The sequence below is a fragment of the Schistocerca piceifrons genome, chromosome 1 (assembly GCF_021461385.2).
Source record: "Schistocerca piceifrons isolate TAMUIC-IGC-003096 chromosome 1, iqSchPice1.1, whole genome shotgun sequence".
NCBI classification, from domain to species: Eukaryota; Metazoa; Arthropoda; class Insecta; order Orthoptera; family Acrididae; genus Schistocerca; species Schistocerca piceifrons.
Genome location: NC_060138.1, coordinates 112297865 through 112319882, shown reverse-complemented (window position 1 = coordinate 112319882; position 22018 = coordinate 112297865). Strand labels below are relative to the sequence as shown.

The 22018-nt window shown below is 36.4% G+C and overlaps 1 protein-coding gene across 1 annotated transcript in view; it reads right to left on the bottom strand.

The window, feature by feature from the left end:
* Positions 1-6903: 6903 nt before the first annotated feature.
* The window catches only part of LOC124788084 (serine protease snake-like), an 80013-nt gene continuing 64898 nt past the window's right edge, over positions 6904-22018 (bottom strand). The window contains exons 5-7 of the mRNA XM_047255185.1: positions 13045-13322; positions 8556-8698; positions 6904-7601 (exon numbers count right to left, since the gene is read on the bottom strand). Of these exons, the coding sequence (XP_047111141.1) occupies positions 7431-7601; positions 8556-8698; positions 13045-13322 (592 nt within the window). The 3' untranslated portion in view covers positions 6904-7430. The remainder of the gene's footprint in view (positions 7602-8555; positions 8699-13044; positions 13323-22018) is intronic.

The window sequence follows — 22018 nt, the reverse complement described above, 5'->3', positions numbered from 1 at the left end:
TTCAAGGTTTGGTATGGTACCAAAAGTAAAAAGGGGTTGATGTGGAGAAGCAAATATGGTGGATCACTGTAAGCAGGTTTTGAGTTAACACTGGAAGAGAGCAGGACTACCCTCACCCTTCCCTCATTCTTTGCTGCCATGACAAATACATGAACTGTTGTCTGACTGTAGTCATACCCTTGTGCAACAGCCTATTAAATATTTCATGCACTTCATGGTGGTTTGCAGAGTATGGATGTAGATGAAAATTTCAGTAATTCAAAATCATTACATTTTTAGTCAGTTGGTCCAGAAGCATGTAAATATACTTAAACCTGAGTCTTAACCTCCTCAGTTCTATAATTTCCACAAAAATCCATGTTTTCAACAAGTTCCCCATCCAATGAAATATGAGCTACAGAGTTTAAATTGTAATACTAGCTAAAACGTGATGTGGAAGTTTCTATACTGTTATGTTCAGTATTTTCAAAGTTATTCAAAAAAGATGTATTTTGGTCCAGAATGTAGTGAAGTTCAACAAATTGTCTAGTCTTTATGATCTAGATATCACAGCACCATATTCTGGCTATAAAATTATAGGGATGCATGCAATTGTTAAAGAGTACAGAGACAATATAAAGCACAGGTCTGAGGACAGACTACTTAAAGTTGTATATAAAATACTGTACAAGCTATATTTATTGTAATAGAGAATTAAAATTTAAATAGGATGTTCCTTAAGTTTACATCTATTGCAAAGAAATTAAGAAGTAGATAAAATCTAAATTGGGAGAAGTATTAGAAATTTAATGCAGTAAGAACGGTGCTTCTCAGGCATGTAATTAGGTGACTAGGTGCAAGGGCTGTCAAAAAGCATTTCATTTGGTGCCTGCACTGGGGGCATATAGTGTATAAGCAGCCCCAGCAGATCATAAAGATCGTGTGTTGCAGCTGGCCAGGGAGTGTCAGTCTGTCACAGCCTAGCAATGTATTTATTAGTGATGATAGTTGTAACCGTGAGTGCGGGCCTGAAATAGTTTTATGTGATGGAGCTAAGCTATTATGAGAGGAACAACAGTTGTACATGATGTCCACTGTGTAGAACTGAACTTTCATGTAAACAGAAGACAAATTTTTGCCTCACCCATTCCCATTAAGAAAGTTTGTATGTGCTGCTTGTATTAAAATTGGTGTGGTGAGTGGAGCATTAAAATTCCAAATCTTAGGCAAGCTAAACAATCTTCGATTGGTCCAGCTGATGTTTAATGGAAGCAGCATTTAGGGAACTGAATATGATTTTGATTCTGAATTGTGCTGGGTGCTGTGGAAAGGAAACAATTTTCCTGAACTGTTAGTATTTTGTGTGTTTGATTCAAAGGAAATGTGAATATATGAATTTTTCTTGAAACATTGGTTCCATGGCTTCAGTAACTACTTCCTCACTACCTCGCAGTATCGAGTAAGAGTTTCTCTTCAGCTATGGAAAGCTATAAATGTGGGCAAGAGAATGCAGATTACAGGTAACTCGTTTACAACTATTTTCAGGTTACCTACCTCAGTGGTTCACAGATCCTTGTTGCATCATGGTAGCAGGGTGAAACTGAATGGATAAACAGAAATCTAACCACCTCCTCTGCCACACACTGCTGAACAATCACCTGCACACTTCCCACCTGCTTTGCTCTAACTTGATCTGATGTACATTCATAACAATGCGAAATTATTTCTGTAGTGTTACAACTCCAGTTTATAATTTACAATGGTAACTAGTTTTGCAAAGTAATTTAAATGGGACAACCTATTCAGCAGGAATAAATAATAGATCTTAAGTAAATTATTTAGTAGAGCAAAAGGTGTTTCTATGATAAATTTCATAATACACGTCCATTTAACAATTAATACACAAATATGTAAGATTTCATAAAAAATTACCATTCTAATTATTTACAACAGCACTAACTACAATCTCAAGTCATAATCATTTTTTTAAAAATAAGAGTGCTCCAAAGCATACTGAATACTATGTTTGTTTGCATAAAGAACAGATTCATCCCTCATCTTAAGTAATTCTATTAACATATTTTATGACACAGATCAATTATAGTTCCCATTTCACACACAATGACTTGTTGTTGTTGTTGTGGTCTTCAGTCCAGATACTGGTTTGATGCAACTCTCCATGCTACTCTATCCTGCGCAAGCTTCTTCATCTTCCAGTACCTACTGCAATCTACTTCCTTCTGAATATGTTCAGCGTATTCATCTCTTGGTCTCCCTCTGTGATTTTTACCCTCCACACTGCCCTCCAATACTAAATAGGTGATCCCTTGATGCCTCAGAATATGCCCTACCAACCGATCCCTTCTTCTAGTCAAGTTGTGCCACAAATTTCTCTTCTCTCCAATTCTATTCAATACCTCTGGAAACAAGTATAGTAATGAAAAAGAAACCTTGAAGCTAGGAGTGAACTTCTCATACACAAGGCAATGTAGATGTTGTTTGAGCTGCTGTCTTAGACAATCACATCGTTCAGTCCATTGTCATGCATCACCTTAACAGTTGTATAGTTCAAGTTTTCAGCTAATATTACGAGGGTTGTTTTTTTAAGCAAGGGCAGTTTTTATTTTTTAAAAAATATACAAATACTTTTGTAAAAAACTTATTTTCTGATTCTACACACTTTTACCTATTTTTCTACAAAGTTGCCTTGTTTATTTAAGCCTGTACAACAAAGTTTTTAATTCCCTCTTCAAAGAATTCGGCCGCCTGCTCCGACAGCCAAGAGTTCACGGCCGCTTTCACTTCATCGTCGTCATTGAAGCGCTGCCCGCCAAGATGGTGTTTCAGGTACCGGAAAAGGTGAAAATCACTAGGAGCAAGGTCGGGGCTGTATGGTGCACAGTCCAAAACTTCCCAGCCAAAAGAATCAATCAAATCCAGAGTCTTTCATGAGGTGTGAGGCCTAGTGTTATCGTGCAGGAGCAAAACTCCTTTTGTCAGCATGCCGCGCCTTTTGTTTTGAATTGCTCTGTAGAGCTTCTTTATAGTTGCACAGTAGGCATCTGAGTTGATTGTCGTTCCTCATGGCATAAAGTCCACTAGCAAAACACCGCACCGGTCCCAGAACACAGTTGCCATAATCTTGAACTTTGACAGCGTCTGTTTGGCTTTGACCTTGACGGGTGAGATTGTGTGTCGCCACTCCATCGATTGTCGCTTGCTTTCGGGAGTGATATGGGATACCCATGTTTCATCTCCAGTGACAATTTGACTCAACATGTCATCCCCTTCTTCCTCATAACAAATCAAAAAGTCCAATGAAGTGGCAAATGTCTTCCCTTTGTGGTCCTCTGTGAGGAGTCTGGGTACCCACCGAGAAGACAGTTTCTTAAAGTTTAGGTTTTCAGACACAATTTTGTACAAAACCGATCTTAAAACTTGTGGAAAATCCAAAGAAAGAGTGGAAATTGTGAATCTTCTGTCCTCATGAATCTGTTTCAACTGCAGCGACCAAATCATCAGTGATCACAGAGGCCCGACATGAGCGTTCTTCGTCATGGACGATTTGACGGCCATTTTTAAACTCTCTAACCCATTGACACACTTTACCTTCACTCATTGCATTCAAGCCATAAACTTCTGTTAACTGACGATGAATTTCTGCAGCTGATAGGCTTCTCGCGGTCAAAAAACGTATCACTGATCGTATCTCACACGCGGCGGGCGATTCAAAAATTGTAAACATTATAAAGTAGCACAGCGATGTGTACACATCAGCTACAGAGCTGCAACTTGCATCAGTGTGAACGGGAAGGATGCCGGCAAGTGGCGCGGTGGCTTGTTGCAGCGTCTGCGTGAACTACGGGACTATACACGCGAACGGCCCTTACTTACAAAACAACCCTCGTAGTATGGGACTTACATTACCATCCGTACAAGTTGCAGAATGTCTGGAAAATGAAACTCAGTGATCATCTTGTGTGACAATTCTGAGAATGAATGCTTGAAAAGATAGATAATGACAATGAGTTTGTTAACAACCTCTGGATGTCAGATGAATCCCATTTCTATCTTAGTTGATTTGTTAAGCAAAACTTTCACTATTGGGCACAAAAAAATCATACAGAGCTACATCAATGTCCATTGCACAAAAGCAATGTTACCGTGCGGCATTCTGTGTCATCGTATGATATAACAGGCTGTTATTTTTTTATGATGGCCATGGCCTTACAACTACAGTCACAAATGGGTCTGTATGTCAAAAAATTTGTTGTGCACAAACTGCAGACATCTCCACAAATGATTGACAATGTTCAGTTTCAGCAAGACAAGTCAGTATCACACACAACCTAAATATTGGTGGCTGCTGTAAGCCAGTTGTTTGACAATCATTTAATTTCAAGAAATGGGATTTTCCCTGACCTCCCAGATCCCCTGAGCTACCGATATGCAATTTCTTCTTGTGGGGTTACCTTAAAAATGCAGTGTATCATAATCCGTCAGCTAGCTCAGAATTGAAAGCTAAGACCCAAGAAGCAATTGTCAAAATTTCTTTTGAAATATTGCTCTGATCCAAGCATAGTTTATCTAACAGGCTGCAGGAATGTTAATAAAAAAAGTGAAGCTCAGTTGCAAGATATCTCCCAAGAGAAATTTACATTGTGTGTTCTGAAACAGCATTTCTTCCATAAATAAATTGATTTAAAAACAGTCTTTCAATTTCTTGTTTCTCTGAATCTTTCTATATTTTGCTGACTCTCACCTTTGTGGGGAGAAATAAGACCATCATAATAAAGTAAGATAACTCAGAAGCTTCATAAAGAAATTTAGATTTTAATTTCTTCCCCACATGCTGTTTGAAAGTGCAACGGTTTAGAAATTGTAAAAATGGTTCTATGAACACTCTGCCAAACTCTTAAGTGGTAATTGTAGAGTAGTCATGTAGATGTATGTGTGGGTATAGATAAGTAAGTCAGCATCTGCAAGGCTGTTGAGGCACTCCAACGAAGCTACTCAGACTGTCATTCCAGAATCCTCATAAACTTCTCAGATAATATCAACAGTCTCCATTGCATATTTGTTCAATGTATACAATATTTGTCTGTGCAACACTGTTCAATCGTTTGCTCCATCTTGACCCCTGATGCAAACACTGGCACAATCTATGTATTCCAAAGGCTTGGGAGGACAATGATTCAAACACATGCACAAACGTCCTTATTTAGGTTTTCAGTGATTTCTCTAAATCACTTCAGCAGATTTCAGGATGCTTCCTTTGAAAAGACAAAGTCAATTTCCTTCCCCTTCCTTCACTAAGCTGAGCTTGTGCCCCGTCTCTAATGGCCTCGTTGTCAACAGGATGTTAAAAACACTAATCTCCTCCTCCAACTCCTCCTCCTCTTCTTCCAAAGGCTTGGGAGGGGGAAAGGGGGCAGGGGGGGGGGGGGGGGTGAGATACATCGTAGTACATACAACATCCCATAATTGTTCACACTCATACAAAAAGCTCTATTTATTAATGAGCTATGGAATAATTTCTTGAGGAAATTCAACATCCATGGATAGTTCTTTCAAAATATAAATCCTGATATTTTGATAACTGTTTCACTAGACATGTATTCTTTAATATTGCCAATACTTCATTTTTGTAAAAATAGAGCAAGAACAAAATACTATGACAGCTACAAAAAGTTTAAGGGCTTAATATTATTACAGAAAGAAATCAGGTACATGGTACAAGTGTATTTAACAGTCTTCAGATCTTAAAATGATCTTACGAGTTAGCTGGTCAAGTTTAACATTGAAATAAAGAATTTTCAATTCAACAACTCTTACTCTAGTAAGAGAATCCTCCCAGAACTTAAAATTAATGTTTTAAGGTATGTTGCATTTAATACTTGCACTATAATGCTATAGCATTGACAATGTTAAGTAATATTGTTTATTGAACCCGAATAAAATATATGTCCTCTCCAGGTCCCAGAGATCACTTGTCATAGGATCCTAAGAATATGACTGATGTAATTTATAGCCTATACAACTCCCAATTAACTGGGAAATCAGTCTTGATAATTATTAGATGTACATGGTGAAACATTACAACAAATAATATTTCAGTGCCAGATGGAATATTATGATCTCAGTAGTAAAACCGTGGATATGTTAAGGTTGATCTTGTTTTGTCATGTTCTGGTATCTTCACATTTTTAGTGTTGAATAGAGTTTGGGCAGAGGGGAGTATGTCCATTCATATTTAATAATAAACACTCAAGTGAAGAAATTAGGTTACATAATTATCATTATAGTCCTGTGGCACCTTTCACAGCAGAGAAGATGAAGGAATTTAGCAGTTGTTCATGCCTGTAAAAGGAGGTAAGTGAAAACAGTTTAATTCCTGGCTGGCTTGAACTGTGTGAAAATGGTCATTGGTGCATTATGTAAAAATTAAGAGAGTCATTCTCACCCTTTTCAAAAGTGTGCAGTCTTTAACTATCCAATTTCATAGTCAAAACATAAAAGGAGTAATAGTTTTCTCCAGGTCAGCTCATCAGAGAAGCCCTCTGCCTCCTGCATACCTATCTAAAGTGAGGCAGGTTATTTTTTTCCTAGATTGTAAAACTAACCATAATCATGAAATATGGCACTAGGACATAACCCGTTCATACCTCTCTCACTAATGTAAATCCCTTTCATGTGCTGTGGTTAATTGTTCCATCAAGAATCATCCTCAAACTGGGGGTCTATCTGATTTTCAAAATTATTAATTATCCCCTCAGTCAATCCAAATGACATGGAAGAAAATTTTACAATGGCCCAGCCCACATTTTATGTTGCAGGTATAATGCAACTTCTTGCTGTGCAAAATAAACTGTCGGCAGTTTCAAACAAGAACAAAACAGGTGGAAAGTCACAATAAAAAAGATGGGGGATTCAGCTCCTTTATTTAGAAATTCACATTCACCATTTACAATAGTTTTTAATTAAGTTACAAAATTGTAATAACTGGTAAAACAATGTGATAGAAATATCATGGTTGCACAATAAAAAACGCTTTATAACTTCCGAAAACACTGCATTAGCATCTACTTTGCTTCTTGTAAACATTCTCTGTCGCATAAATTTTATTTAGTGTTTGCTGTGGTCACCATAAAACTGTAAAAATTGAAATGGAAATGGCAGTGTAGAAATGGGCTGCAAAAATAAGTATGAGCCCAAATTGAATATCTGACAGATGTTTTTTTCTGGTTTTTTGCTTACCAATAATAAATTCCAAGTCCTAGATGCAACATTTGCATTTTTACTGTCTTCCAACAATACTTTTAACACTCCACCCTATTCATCTGCAGTTCATTAAATACACTGCATAGTAAGCTGTCAAGAGTTGTCTGCAGTGCTGAGTACCACTTTTCATATCAGAATAATACTTTCATCTCTCCACTGATACCCAATATTTAAGGCCAAACAACAGACTCTATCCACTCTAAGTATTCAGCAATGCTAGTATACACGGAAGGTATACCTGGCTCCCCACAGAACACTGGTCCAAAAGAACTTAATCCAGCAACACTGAACTGACAGTGAGGTTTGTCAAGCCGAACTTGAAGGGGGCCTCCAGAATCACCCTGAAACAAAATGTAATGAAAAATATGTTCAGTTTTCCAAATCCTGAAATAAATTATCATTTGTGAAAATGAAATATAAGTGGCTCATTACCCCTTGATCTGTTATGTGTTTCTCGATTTACAGTACAACAGCGTCAAAACCCTTAAATCTAGAATTTGGTCAGATCCTGATGAAGCAGTTTTGGACTACTTTATTATATAACTAAATGCAGAAGCTTCTAATATTTCATAAATTGTCTTATTTTGTCAATGTGCAAATCTCTCTCCATTTTTACTCCATGCTAACTGCTCTTTCATAAACTGTTGAAAATGCCATGTCATTATGGGAAACTGATGGAACTATTTTGGATATTTTTCCTCTTTTTCATTTATGAATTTATTGTATGTTATTCACTTCTGATTTTAATACTTTTTGGCAAACCCACATCTTGAGACATACTGTACATAAATACAATCAAAAAGCTTTTATAAATTTGCATCCATAATACTTATTTTGACATGAAGTTTATAATGGCATTAACATAGTTAATTCCAAAAATATTCACAATAGGTCTCTTCAGCCTGTCCAAAGACATAAAACAACAGACTGGGAATCCTCAAAGTAAATTATATGACCAAATTATTAACCCATCCTTTTCATAAATCACTTGATTAATTACATTTAGGTTTACAAATCTCCTTTAAACCAGTGATAATTAGTTGTAAGTAGCTTTTCCCCCATCTATTATAACTCCCTCTTTCACAATTATATGTGCATATCAGTAAATACCCAGCAAGCAGTACTAAATAAATACTGGTGTATGTGCGCGCGCCCACACACACACACACACACACACACACACACACACACACACACACACACACACATAAAATTTACTTCATGAGGTGATCAATGAAACATATGTTTTCGAAGGATGAACGAAAACATGACTGCATTTATGAGAGCCATCTTACCCTGCAAGAGTCACGGCCACCAGCTTCATCTGCAGCGCATATCAGTGACTCATTAACTTTGACACCTATGCGAGTCAGTTGTGGGAGTGCTTTTTGGCACTGTAATGCAGGTATTTCAGTGACATCCACATAGCGTGCTGTGCCTGTATGAAAGAAAGTGAGTGAGTATAACTTAGACAAAATGAATTACAAATTTTAAAGCATGTATTTTTAAAAAATCAACCTATATTAGCAGGACCTTATGCCCTGTTGTTTAAATATATAGAAATGTATGAGCTGTAGGCTACGTCAACTAATATCATCTCAGTGATAAAGTTAATAAAAAACTATGAAGTCTATTTATCAATCAACTGTAAGTTTACAATAATGTAAACATTTCTAGACTTTAATGTTATTTAATGATCCATGTAAAGTATTTATAACAATGAAAATTAATACTAAATTAAATTAATTAAATAATATAAATAAAAATTTATATTAAATTAAAATAAATTAATTTAAATGGTACAATGTTGTTGACACACTAGATGATTAGTAGTCTGAATGATATAAAAACTAGCTGCATGAAGTATAAGGTCTATTATTTAAATCTCGAGCAATAATTTTTGAGGAAGTTGTACACATGACCAAATAGTTCATTCTCAGCTGCTTCACCAACTATTCAGATACAGCTAAAGGACTCATGAATCAAATCTCTTCTCATCAACATGGCAGAATTATTTAATGAGTATTTGGAAGTAACATTATCACTTATGTGAAATGCCGTCAACATTGTCAATCTGATTGAAACCTCATTCCAACTTGTTAGAGATTCTCCGATTGTCTCAATATCCAAGAAAAACTGATTTCATTTACTAATGTCTTAACAGTGAGCCTCTTTGTTAGTTCAGCCAATGACAAAAGCATTTTATGAAGAAAGCAGTCTGATGAATGGAAAACAAAACTGAGCATCTGTTACGTGATGATCAGTTTGACTTTAGGAAAGGTGAAGGCGGTTCTGATGCTGCACTTGATAATAGGACCAAGACTTAAGAAAAATCAAGATGAACTCATACTATTTGTTGACCTAGAAAATGTGTGACAATTTAAAATAGTGCAAGATGGCTAAATATCTCAGAAAAATACAAGTGCTGTTCAAGGAGTAAAGTTACTTTTCAAACTGCATGGCCAACATAATTCGATTATTGATCATTTTTTCGGTATGTTGGTACATATGTTCCTAACATATGTTCACAGTTTCAAGTGTACAGCATACTTTGTTTTTGACAGATAGAAAGTTTAGAAGTGTTTTACTGTGCTCAGCAATTTTCAATTATTATAAAAAATAGAACAAAGAATCTGCATCAAATTTTGTATGAAAAATGGAATCAAGTGTTCTAAAACACTTTAAATGTTGACAGTGGCATACGGTGAGTCTGCTCAAAGTTATAAAAAAAAAAAGTTTACAAGTGGTACAAGCTCTTCCACAATGGCCGAGAAGATGCCAATGATGAACCTCGCTCTGGATGCTCCAGTACATCAACAACAGAGGATAACATTGAAGCTGTGAAGAAAATCGTTTTGTAAAATCATCGAATTACCATAAGAGAAGTTGCTGAGGATGTTGGCATATTACTTGGCTCGTGTCATGCAATTTTTTTGGATGTTTTAGGCATGAGACGCGTGTCAGTGAAGTTTGTTCCAAAACTTCTCAATTTTGATCAGAAGAAGCGTCTCATGAGCATCCCTCAAGAACTCTTGAATGATGCCAATGATTGTGATTAGCTCAAAAGGGTCGTAACTTGTGACGAAAGATGGGTTTATGGTTATGACGTCAAAACCAAAGCCCAATCATCCCAATGGAAGCATCCCAGAGAGTCGAGACCGAAAAAAGCATGCCAAGTTCGATCAAATGTCAAAGTTTTAGTCACTGTTTTTTTTCAGTTATTGAGGTGTAGTGCATCATGAATTTTTGCCTCAAGGTCATTCGGTCAATGACTATTACCTTGATGTTATGTGCCATTTATGAGAAGCGATATGCAAAACACCTCAGGAATTGTGGAAAAACAATTCATTGCTATTGCATCACGACAATGCACCTGCTCATTCATCATTGCTTGTGAGAAATTTTTTGGCCAAAAACAACACCACAGTCATGCCTGAGTCACTATATTCACCAGATTTGTCCCCCTGCAATGTTTTCCTGTTCCAAAAACTGAAGAGACCTATGAAAGGACAAAGATTCAGCGATTGAGGAAATAAAAACTGCATCACTGGAAGTACTCAAGGCTATACCAAAAAGTGTTTGTGAGAAGTGCTTCAAGGATTGGAAGAAGCATTGGCACAAGTGTATTGTATCTGAGGGGAACAACATGAATAAATAAATATTTTTTCATAAAAATATAAAGTCACCTTACTTTTTGAACACACCTTGTGGGTGTAAGTTACAGTTAAAGATGGACAGTGTACGATACATCCCAGAACCTAGAGGTAAAAATAAGAATGGAAGGCCAAGAACAGAGTGCTCAGATTTGAAAGGTTGTAAGATAGGGTTGCAGTCTTGCCACTGTTGTTCAATGTATGCATTGATGCAACAGTGACAGAATGCCACATTTGTAAAACAGTAATTTATATTTCAGAAGAAAGATGTAAGATTAATAAAAGGTGTTCCTTTCAAAGGATCATATAGAGGCATTCTTAAAAAATTAAAATTATTATCCTTCAATCTAAATTTATATTTGAGAGTATCTATTCCATTAGGACTCATGAGTTTTCAACATCGTTCAGTGAGGCTCACAATTACGAAACAAGGAATAGAAATTACTTTCACAAAATCAATATACCAATACAGTGTATTACACAAACCAAAAATTCTCTTCAGTGCACTGCCAGAGAAGATCAAAGGAATACCAAGCTATAATGCATTTCAAAGAGAGCTGAAAGTTCTACTAATAATCCACAACTACAACAGCATTAATGGATTTTGGAATATTACTCAGATCTGTGGGTTCTGCCTCGTGTTTTCTGTGTTCAGAAATTATATCTGTCAAAGTATTTCTAGGAAAAATTAAACTCCTTTTACAAATGTACTCCCTGTTAATTGATGTATGTAGTTACCCTTCTACGTAGACATCAAATTCTGCATTCTTATACAAATTTAAGTAGCATATTTCTTACTTCAGTAAAATCAGTCAATATGTAGCAGTAACTTTTCAGCTATGCATCGTTCGTCTATATGTATGTACATAGATTTATTTTGTACATGTAAATACAATAGTGAATAAATATAAATGACTAAATAGAAATAAAGGAAAGGTACAAAAGTGGGATTAAAAATCAGGCTGAAAGGATATCAATGATAATATTTGCTGATAACATTGCTATCATCAGTAAAATTGAATAAGAATTACAGGACATGTTGAATGGAATAAACAGTCTAATGAGTACAGAGTACAGAATACAGATTGAGAGAAAGTCTAAGAAAAATGAAAATAATGACGAGTAGCAGAAATGTGATTGGCGGTAAACTTTTCAAAACTGGGGGCTAAATTACACAACATAAAAAGCACAGAGGAAATAAGAGGCAGATTAGCACAGGCAAAGAGGGCATTACTCACAAAAAGATGCCTACCAGTGTCCAACATATGACTTTATTTGAGGAAGAAATTTCTGAGAACATTTGTTTTGAGCACAGCATCTATTTATGGATCATGGACTGTGGGACAAACAAAAAAAGAATAGAAACACAGCATTTGAGATTATTGCTACAGAAGGATGTTGGGAAGGAGGGATAAGATAAGAAACAAGGAGGTTCTCTGCAGAATCAGTGAGGAGTGGAACCTGCAGGAAACATTGACAAGAAGGAAGAACATGGTAATACGATTTCTGTAAGCCATTAAGGGATAGCTTACCATGTTACTTGCAAGAATTGTAGAGGTTAAAAACTGTAGGGGAAGACAGAAGTTGGATGTACAAAACAAATTAAGTGAGGAGGTTAGGTGCAAATCGTCCTCTGAAACAAAGAGGATGGCATAGGAGAACAAACAACTTTTCATGTTCCCACCTTCTGCTACTTCAGTAGCTGAAGGTGAATATCATTTGTCATGTGCAAATAAGATATAGTATAATTTTTATGTTTTACAGATGTATGTATGTTTTCTAACCAACGCAAATACATGATACAGATCTATACTTTTCAGAAGAAACAGTAATGGGTGTCAGTGTCTGTATTTATAAATGAAGTGAAGAAAATGCACATGAAATAGGGAAAGCTTTTGAAAAGATACAGGAGACATGTACCACAAAATTTAAAGAAATATTTGCATTGGATTTCCACTAGGTGACTGTAGGTAACGAGAGAAGTTTATATTTCAGTAACAAATAATACACTCAAAAGTAGATCACAAAGATGCTTTCTGAATAGAAACAAAATTTTTTAACTTTTTTTAATTGCCATCCTCTTATAATAATATTCTTGCAAAAAAGTGGCACTTTAAATACTTTAACTTACCAAATTCTGTTGATCGACTGCTTTCTGCTCCAAATCCTGCAATAATTACCCGATTTGTTGGCAGCTGTGTTAATGAATTCAAGCAAGCAGGACGAACACGTGAGCTAAGTTTGGCTGGTGTGCGTAAATGCAGGACAGCCACATCATGGAACCTGCTTCGTGGTTGGTACAAGGGATGTGGGGTTACCTTGTCAACATCGATCAACTGCACAGTTTCATCATCACCATTTGGTGTTGTCAAGTCAACATCACCCAGGCGTACACGGCTCACAATACCACTGTAGAGATTGAATTTTATTTTAGTCTCTGCTGATTTTAAAATGATAAATATTCATCTAAAGCTATCAACAGGCCTTATTCCAGTCTTCCACATTTATCAGTAATTTTTTATAACCAATAACAAATAAAAATAGCCCTTCCTTAGCTACAACAGGTCATTCAGATAATTCTCTCTCTCTCTCTCCATAATTTTATTACTTAAATTTGTTTATTTGTCCAAGAATCATTTTAGTACATTGTTTGTATGTGTGATATAGGACAGTGGTAAAGTAGTTAATTTACAATACAGTAGTCATTTTGACTGCATTGTTGACATAATCAAAATGCATAATAATGTAGGCTGGTGGACTACATTGCTTCTGTATGTTATAATAGCAGTTATTAAGTGATAAGGTGACATGATAAGCACAATGTGAACTATATTATGAATTGACAATTGGAAAAATTTTGTAAATAAGGTTTACTTGTTATGATGTTCCATAAATTCACACAAAGAATAGAAGCAGTGGTCAAGCAAGAACTGTTTTTAACTTTATTTTAAACACATTTAATGTTGGTATGCATTTTATGAAAGAAGGCAAATAGTTATATGACATACTTCCAATATGATACACTCCTCTTTTGCATAAGTTTGTATCTACTGTGTTCATTTGTAGGTTCATCTTCTGACTAGTTTCATATGTGTGTATATCAGTTGCGTCTGAAGAGATTTTCCTTTTTTTAAGATACTCTCTTTTGTGAAAATTAGTATTTTGTATATGTGCAAGCAAGGCAGCAGCAGTATTTTGAGTTTTAAAAAATAGTCTACAGGAATTCTTGCATTTAGCTTTTTTTATCACCCTGATAATCATTTTCTGTATTTTAAATGTTTTTGTAGAATTCCCCAAAAAATTACTCCGTACATAAGTAGCGACAGTATGTTACAATGGTACATTGTCAGCACTGGTGAGCAGCTTGTATTCTGAGTGAGGATCCTTAAAATGCTGCTAATGAATTCAGTCTCTAAATTGTGTAGGTGCACCTTCCACTTTAGCTCTGCTTGGACATGAATGCCTAGAAATTTTGTATTACTGACCTTCAACACATTTTTTTCTTCGATAGTGAAAACAGGGTTTGCTGACTGGAGGTTGTGTGTGGTGTGAAAGTTAACTGCCACAGCTTTTTCAGAATTTATGATGAGCCTATTGGTCTGAAACAGTGCACTACGGTATGCATAACGATATTGCAGCCTCTTGCAGATTTTCCTCATTCTGTGATTTAATTAGAATAGTAGTGTCATCTCAAAGAGTACAGTGGTTCCATCATGTATTTTATGAGCCAAGTCATTTATGTACAGCAGAAATAGGACAAGTCCCAAAACTAACCCTTGTGGGACTCCATACTTTATTTTCTCCTCATCATTGTAAAAAGTAAAAATTTTTTGTGTTTCACTATCTTTGTGTTTTATTTCTGTAATCTGCTGATGATTCCTGAGGTACGACAGGAGCACGCTTTCAGACTGGCCTCTAATTCCGCAGTTACTTAATTTACCCAAGAGAATGCCACGATAAATAACACTGAAGGCTTTACTTAGATCCAGAAATATCCCAGATACTGTACATGTTGCTTATCATCCACAGACTTTAATATTATTTAAGAAGGCAAAATTTGCTGTCTGCATTGACTTCCCAGCTCTGAACCCATGTTGGGAGTTGCTTATTAGCCTCTCTTTATTTAAGAAAACTGTTAATCTCCTAAGGAACATTTTTTCCATAATTTTGCTGAAGCCTGACAATACTGAAACTGGCCTATAATTAATAATACCACTTTTTGCATCCTTCTTATGCAAATGTGTTACTTTTACAGTTTTTAGATTATTTGGAAACACACTACTCTCAAAAGATGAATTTACTATGTCTGTCAGTGGTTACACAAGAAATGTTGCACTAACTTTAATAATAGCATCTGGTTTCTCATCAACACCCACTGAATATTTATTAGGTAATTCTTTTAGGATTCTTGACAGTTCCTTGGGTGTTGCTGGATACATGAATAATGTGTTTGGATGCATTTTTTGATCTGAATGACTGGCTGGCTGTTTGTCAAGGTGTGTATTTATTAACTGCTGTGCTATGTTAGAGAAATAATTGTTGAAAGTACTAGCTACATGTTTGGGATCAATTAGTTTATTTTTATTCATATTCAGCTCTATATTACTGTGATTAACTGGCCTGGTGCCCATTTCTTTCCTTATAATTTGCCAGGTTGCTTTAGTTTTATTTTTGGAATTATGCAATATTTTGTCGTTTTCTGTTCTTTTTATAAATAACTCAGTGTTAGTATTCACTTGTATCTTTTGAAATATGTAATAAAGTCAAGTTAGTATTCTCCTAGGAGTACTCATACAATCTCCTTTTATTTTGACATGATATCCTTATCACTTTTGTAATCCACTTTATTGTCTTTTGAGTAGAATTAGATGTAGGTATTTTCTTGGGAAAAGCCATTAAAAAATTTTTGAGTAGAATTAGATGTAGGTATTTTCTTGGGAAAAGCCATTAAAAAATGTTTGAATGTAGCCATTAACTTATCATATTTCTCACTGGTATCGTTACAGTCATTTACATCTTTCCAGCTTCCACCCTTCAGGAGTGAACAAAAATATTCCACATTTTTTGTACTGAAATTCCTTACAGTGTGTTGTATTCTACTGGGAATTGCGTGTCCTGAAATATTCTTTTTCAAGAATTTGAGCATTGTGATCACTAAAACCTGTGTTTACAACTTGTATGTTATAGGCATATTTGCACTATTTATCAAGATCTGATCAATAATAGATGCAGAGATTGGTGTTTCTTGAGTTGGTTCAGTTACTGTTGCACTGATGTTGAATGAGTGTAGTAGATTTAAATTGTCATCTCTGAAATTATTGGATTTCAAGAAATCAATATTAGTTGCCACGTATATTTATATTCTTCTTGGGAGAGTGAATTTCATCCAAGAGATCCCCCATGCAATTGTAAAACACTTTTTTGTTTCCATCTGGTGATCTGTATACACAAATAATAACTGTATTTTGCCTCGGTAGTTCGGCTATAGAATGTTCCACATCTTTATCAAAGGACAGTTTATGGTGTTTAGTTACACTATTGAATTCAACATTTTCTCTAATAAATACACAAGTACCCCCCATGACTTAATATTTTCCTACAAAACATGCTTGCAAGTTTGAACTGAGGAATGTGTGTTTGCTCCAACGTATCTTGTTTGAGCCAGTGTTCTGTAAAGACAGTACAGAAATATATTTTAGGTCATTTAACATTATTTCTATTTCATATAGTTTATTTGAGAGTGACTGATCATTTTGATGGAGTAATTTCAAATTATGTACAGGGAGTAAATCATTTCTTGCCTGACCACTTACCTCACTTATTTGAGTTTGTGTACTTAGTGGAAAAAATCCTGATGTTTTCCAGGGATGGCATTCATGGTGTGACATACGGCTTGCTGGTTCACCGTATGTGGGTTCCTGCCCTTCTTCTGCTGAAATGTTCGCAATTTCCACTTTTTTCCATCCTTTTTCATCCATCTGCCCATTAATAACTGCCTTGTTGCTGCATTTGATGGCTTGAAATTTAACCAAGTAAGTGTGTTGTTGTAAGTTTCTTTGAGCTTATTTTTTTTAATATACTGGTCCATAACTGCCTGTTTTCACATGGGCGGCATTTTCACTTTGAGATTGTGTCTCTTGTGTGATATTCAGGCTCAAGATGGTGTTATAAGGTATTTTAATTTATAGGAAAAAAGAGTTTTATTCTATAACTTTTTTATCTTTGTCCCACCCATGCACAACACAGAGACTACACCAAGAAGCCAGTGAACCACAGTTAGCCTAGAAAAAGTTAGAGCACTGTAACTTTCTTGGCAAATAATATTGTTATGTTCACTTGGCCTGCACTTCATGTTTTGTAAGATAAAGGCGATATGATAAGTTTTGTACAATTTTCAGAAGGCAGAAGGAAGTATGCAGAAAGTTAAGTCCCATGGTGCTCAGAGCCATATGAACCATTTGAAGTATGCAGAGAGAATTAAAGGTCGGCCAACTTCATTACACTGCTTCTAAATTAAGAGGTCATGGAATTTTTTGTCACATCATGAGAATAATAGTATGCTTGACAAATCCAAGGCTGAATACAAGAAAGAATTACAAATAAGTGTCTCAGTATTTGAACAATTTCATGAGTTTCTTGGAGTTTACGAAATTCAGAAGTAGGCTGGCAGACCATCTGCACTTAGGAGGCAAGCCATGGGCCTCTAGGTGCAGTTTATGATGTCTAGCAGTAAATATTGTTGATATCTATTTGTGATTCATAGTGATCTATAGAACAATTCTTCCAGCATGTGAAACATAGCTGAGCAGTTATATAGAATTTTGTTTAAGTAAGTGTTTCGGATAAGTGTGTGCACATGTAACTAATAAGCAGCAGGGTTTAAGTTTACGGTGCTATTAGCAAGCTAGAGGCAGTGGTGATGGAAGAGATTGAAGAGCAGAGTACAGTTAATGTTAACAAACAATTTATTTCTACTGGCAAACTGGAGCTGGTAACCATTATTATGGCCGTTTTAACATGATAAGAATTGATCCAGGTCTGTTGACAAAACGTTCCCCTTCCTTATGAGTGGTGTAACACACTGCATTACATTGTTCCTTCAATGCATATTACAAAGGACCATGTAACTTCTGACCCCAAATACACACGAGAGACTGTGCAACAGTATGCCACCATGGAGAGTGATGGAAGAAATGTTTCACACCGAAGTACTGTACATTGTCCAAGGTATGTATGATGTACTGATACTGATACTTTGTGAGAAACTGGTGTTTCATAAATAATGAAATACATTATTAGTTTTTGTAATATTTAAGGTGAACTTGCACTATAATTCAGCTAACCAGGCCTGGAGAGAGTTTCCTGAAAAGAGAGAATTTGGTGCTGCAAAGTGAGTTCTCCCATTTTTTAGTGTTACTTTCAGCCTTTCACAAATATGGCATTGGTATCAATGAAATTTTGTTTCTGTTATGTTGGTAGGCATTCCACAGTGGAATCAGTCAACTGCATATTTTTTCTGTAGAATTGTTTTGTTTATAAAGTATCAGTTTTAAGAAAACCCAACCAACCTAAAACTGTCTGCAGCTACAACCACTCATTTTTATTTATGGAATTTTGTGGAAAACGGACCATTCTGTAGTACCATGTATGGTAGCCTGTCCAGTTGGCCATCCGGTTAACGCATGGCTTTCCGGGCGGGAAGGAGCGCCTGATCCCCGGCGCGAATCCGCCTGGCAGATTTGTGTCGAGGTCCAGTGAAACGGCCAGTCTGTGGATGGTTTTTAGGCGGTTTTCCATCTGCCTCAGTAAATGCGGGCTGGTTCCCCTTATTCTGCCTCAGTTACACTATGTCGGCGATTGCTGCGCAAACAAGTTCTCCATGTACACGTACACCACCATTACTCTACCACACAAACATAGGGGTTACACTCTTCTGGTGTGAGACATTCCCTGGGGGGGGTCCACCCAGGGCCAAACTGTACAATAACCCTGGGTTTGGTGTGGGGCAGCAGAGGGGTGGAGTGGACTGCGGTAGTTGTCGTGGGGTTGCGGACCACTGCGACTGTGGTGGGGATGGAGCCTCTCCGTCATTTCTAGGTCCCTGGTTAACATACAGTACAATACCATGTACAGTATTAAGTTTCCTACCAGTCCATTTGGGTACAGAGTGCGAAAAGTGCTCGCTTAAATGCACAATATGATTAGTCTAATCTTGTCTTTATGGCACCATTGGGTACAACACAGAGGGTTTTAGTATATTCCTCTCTTTATACTGGTCCTTTAAATTGTGCCTCTATTTTCAAGTGTTTGGCAGTTCAGATGCATTTCTATGAGGCTCTCCTGTGAGTCAAACAAATTGTGCTTCCTTCTTTGTATGCATTCAATATCTGTGTCAGTCTTATCAGGTATGGGTTCCACACACTTGAGCACTGTGTAAGCAGTTTCCTAAGTAGACTGGCAGCACTTCCCCAATATCCTATCCATGATCTGAGGACTGCTATCAGCTTTAGCTACATCTGAGCCTATGTGATTATTCCATTTCATGTACCTACAGGCTGTTTCACCCAAGTGTCCGATTCCAATTGTGACTCATGATATTATAGTCCTACAATTTTCCGTTTCTGCATTTTGTGAAGTGCATAAATTCAAATTTATGGTCATTTGAAGCGAGTTGCCAGTCTTTCCAATACTTTGTAATCTCTTCAAAATCTGATTTTCATGCAGCTTTTTTCTGACAGCACTTCCATATAGATAAATGTATTGTTTGCAAAAAGTCTGTGATTACTTTTGTTTGCTAAGCGATTTATATGAAGCACTCAACAAGGGTCCAACACACTCCCCTGGGGCATGCGTGGAGTTATTTCTGCATCTGTTAATGACTGTGTAAAATAACATGCTGCATCCTCCCTACAAGAAATCCTGAATCCCATTACAAATTTGGTTTGATGTCAGATCATTGATGTTTTGTTAATAAGCACTGGCAAGCCAAATGATTTTCAGAAATCATGTGAGAAAAGTGCAAGGTATGTTTCACATAAGCGATGTCTTTGGAATCCATGCTAGCTAGCGTGGATGAAGTAATTCTCGATGAGATACCTCATTACATGTGACTTCAGAATATGTCCTCAGATTCTCTGCAACCATTCTCATAGACTGGTGTGACCTGTGCTTTTTACCAACTATTGTGCACAGTTTTTTGATCAAGATATCTATGGTATATTATGATTTGAAGAGGGGAGGGGGAGGGGGGAGGGAGGTTGATAACTCAGCTGTAAATTATATGTATAAATGGGGACCAAATATGACCCTGAATTCTTTTTTGTAAACTTTATTGAATCATTGCAGAAACAACAAAAACAGCATGCCAAATTTAAACAAATGCAAAATCTCCAAGGCTGGCAATTTTTCAAAGAAGCTTAAAATTTATTGCAGACTTTAATGCGAGATAGTTATTATAGTTTCCACAACAAAACATAGTCCCAAAACCTGGCAGGTAATCCAAAGAGATTCTTGTAGTGTTTAAAGTATGCTAGCAACAAGACACAATCAATGCCTTCTCTGCAGAACAGCAATGGAAATACTATCAGCAACAGTGGTGCCAAAGCACAGTTACTAAACATAGCTGTTTGAAATTCCTTCACCAAAGAAGACTAAGTAAATATTCCAGAATTTGAATCAAGAACAGCTGCCAACATGAATAATGTAGACGTAGACATCCTCACAGTAGTGAAACAACTTCGATCACGTAATAAAAGCAACACTTCTGGTCCAGACTGTAAAACAATTAGGTTTCTTGTCAGAGTATGCTGATGCAATAGGTCCATACTTAACAATCATATACAACCACCTGCTTGATGGAAAATCCATACCCAAGAACTGGAAAGTTGCAAAGGTCACACCAATATTCAAGAAAGGCAGTAGGAATCATCCACTAAATTACAGGCCCATATCATTAACATCAGTATGCAGCAGGATTTTTGAACATACATTGTGCTCAAATATTATGAAGGAATGGTCTATTGATGCGCAGTCAACACATATTTAGAAAACATAGTTCATGTGAAACACAAATAGCTCCTTACTCTCACAAAGTGTTGAGTGCTATTGACAAGGGATTTCAAATTGATTCTGTATTTCTAGATGTCCAGAAGGCTTTTGACACTGTACCACACAAGCACCTTGTAGCGAAATTGGGTGATTACGGAATATCATCTTAGTTATTTGACTCAATTCGTGATTTCCTCTCACAGAGGTCACAGTTCGTAGGAATTTATGGAAAGTCATCAAGTAAAATAGAAGTGATTTCTGGCACTCCCCATTATAGTGTCACAGCCCTCTGCTGTTTCTGATGTATATACACAATTTATGAGAAAATCTGAGCAGTTGTCTTAGGTTGTCTGCAGATGATGCTGTTGTTTATCGTCTAGTACAGACATTAGAAGATCAAAACCAACTGCAAAACATTTGGAAAAAGAGATCTGTATGGTGCGAAAATTGCCAATTGGTCACTCACATGAGTGGTAAAAGGAATCCATTAACCTTTGGTTACACGATCAGTCAATTAAATCTAAATGCCATAAATCCAGTTAAATACCTAGGAATTACAATTACAAGTAACTTAAATTGGAAAGAACAATGAGAAAATGTTGTTGGGAAGGCAAACTAAAGACTGCAGGCTTCTGGCAGAACACTTGTAAAATGCAACAGATCTACTGAAGAAACTGCCTACACTACACTTTTCCATCCTCTTTTTAAGCACTGCTGCACAGCCTGGGATCCTTACCAGACAAGATTAATGAAATATATCAAAAAAGTTTAAAGAAGAGCAGCATGTTTTGTGTTACCATGAAATAGGGGAGAGAGAGTCACTGACATGATACTGTATTTGGGGTGGGCATCATTAAAACAAAGGCTTTTTTCATTGCAGTGGGATCTTCTCACGAAATTTAAGTCACCAACTTTCTCCTCCAAATGTGAAAATATTTTGTTGATGCTGACCTACATATGGAAAAATGATCATCATAATAAAATAAGGGAAATCAGAGCTCACATGAAAAGATATAGGTGTTCATTTTTTCTGCGCACTGTTTGATATTGGAGTAATA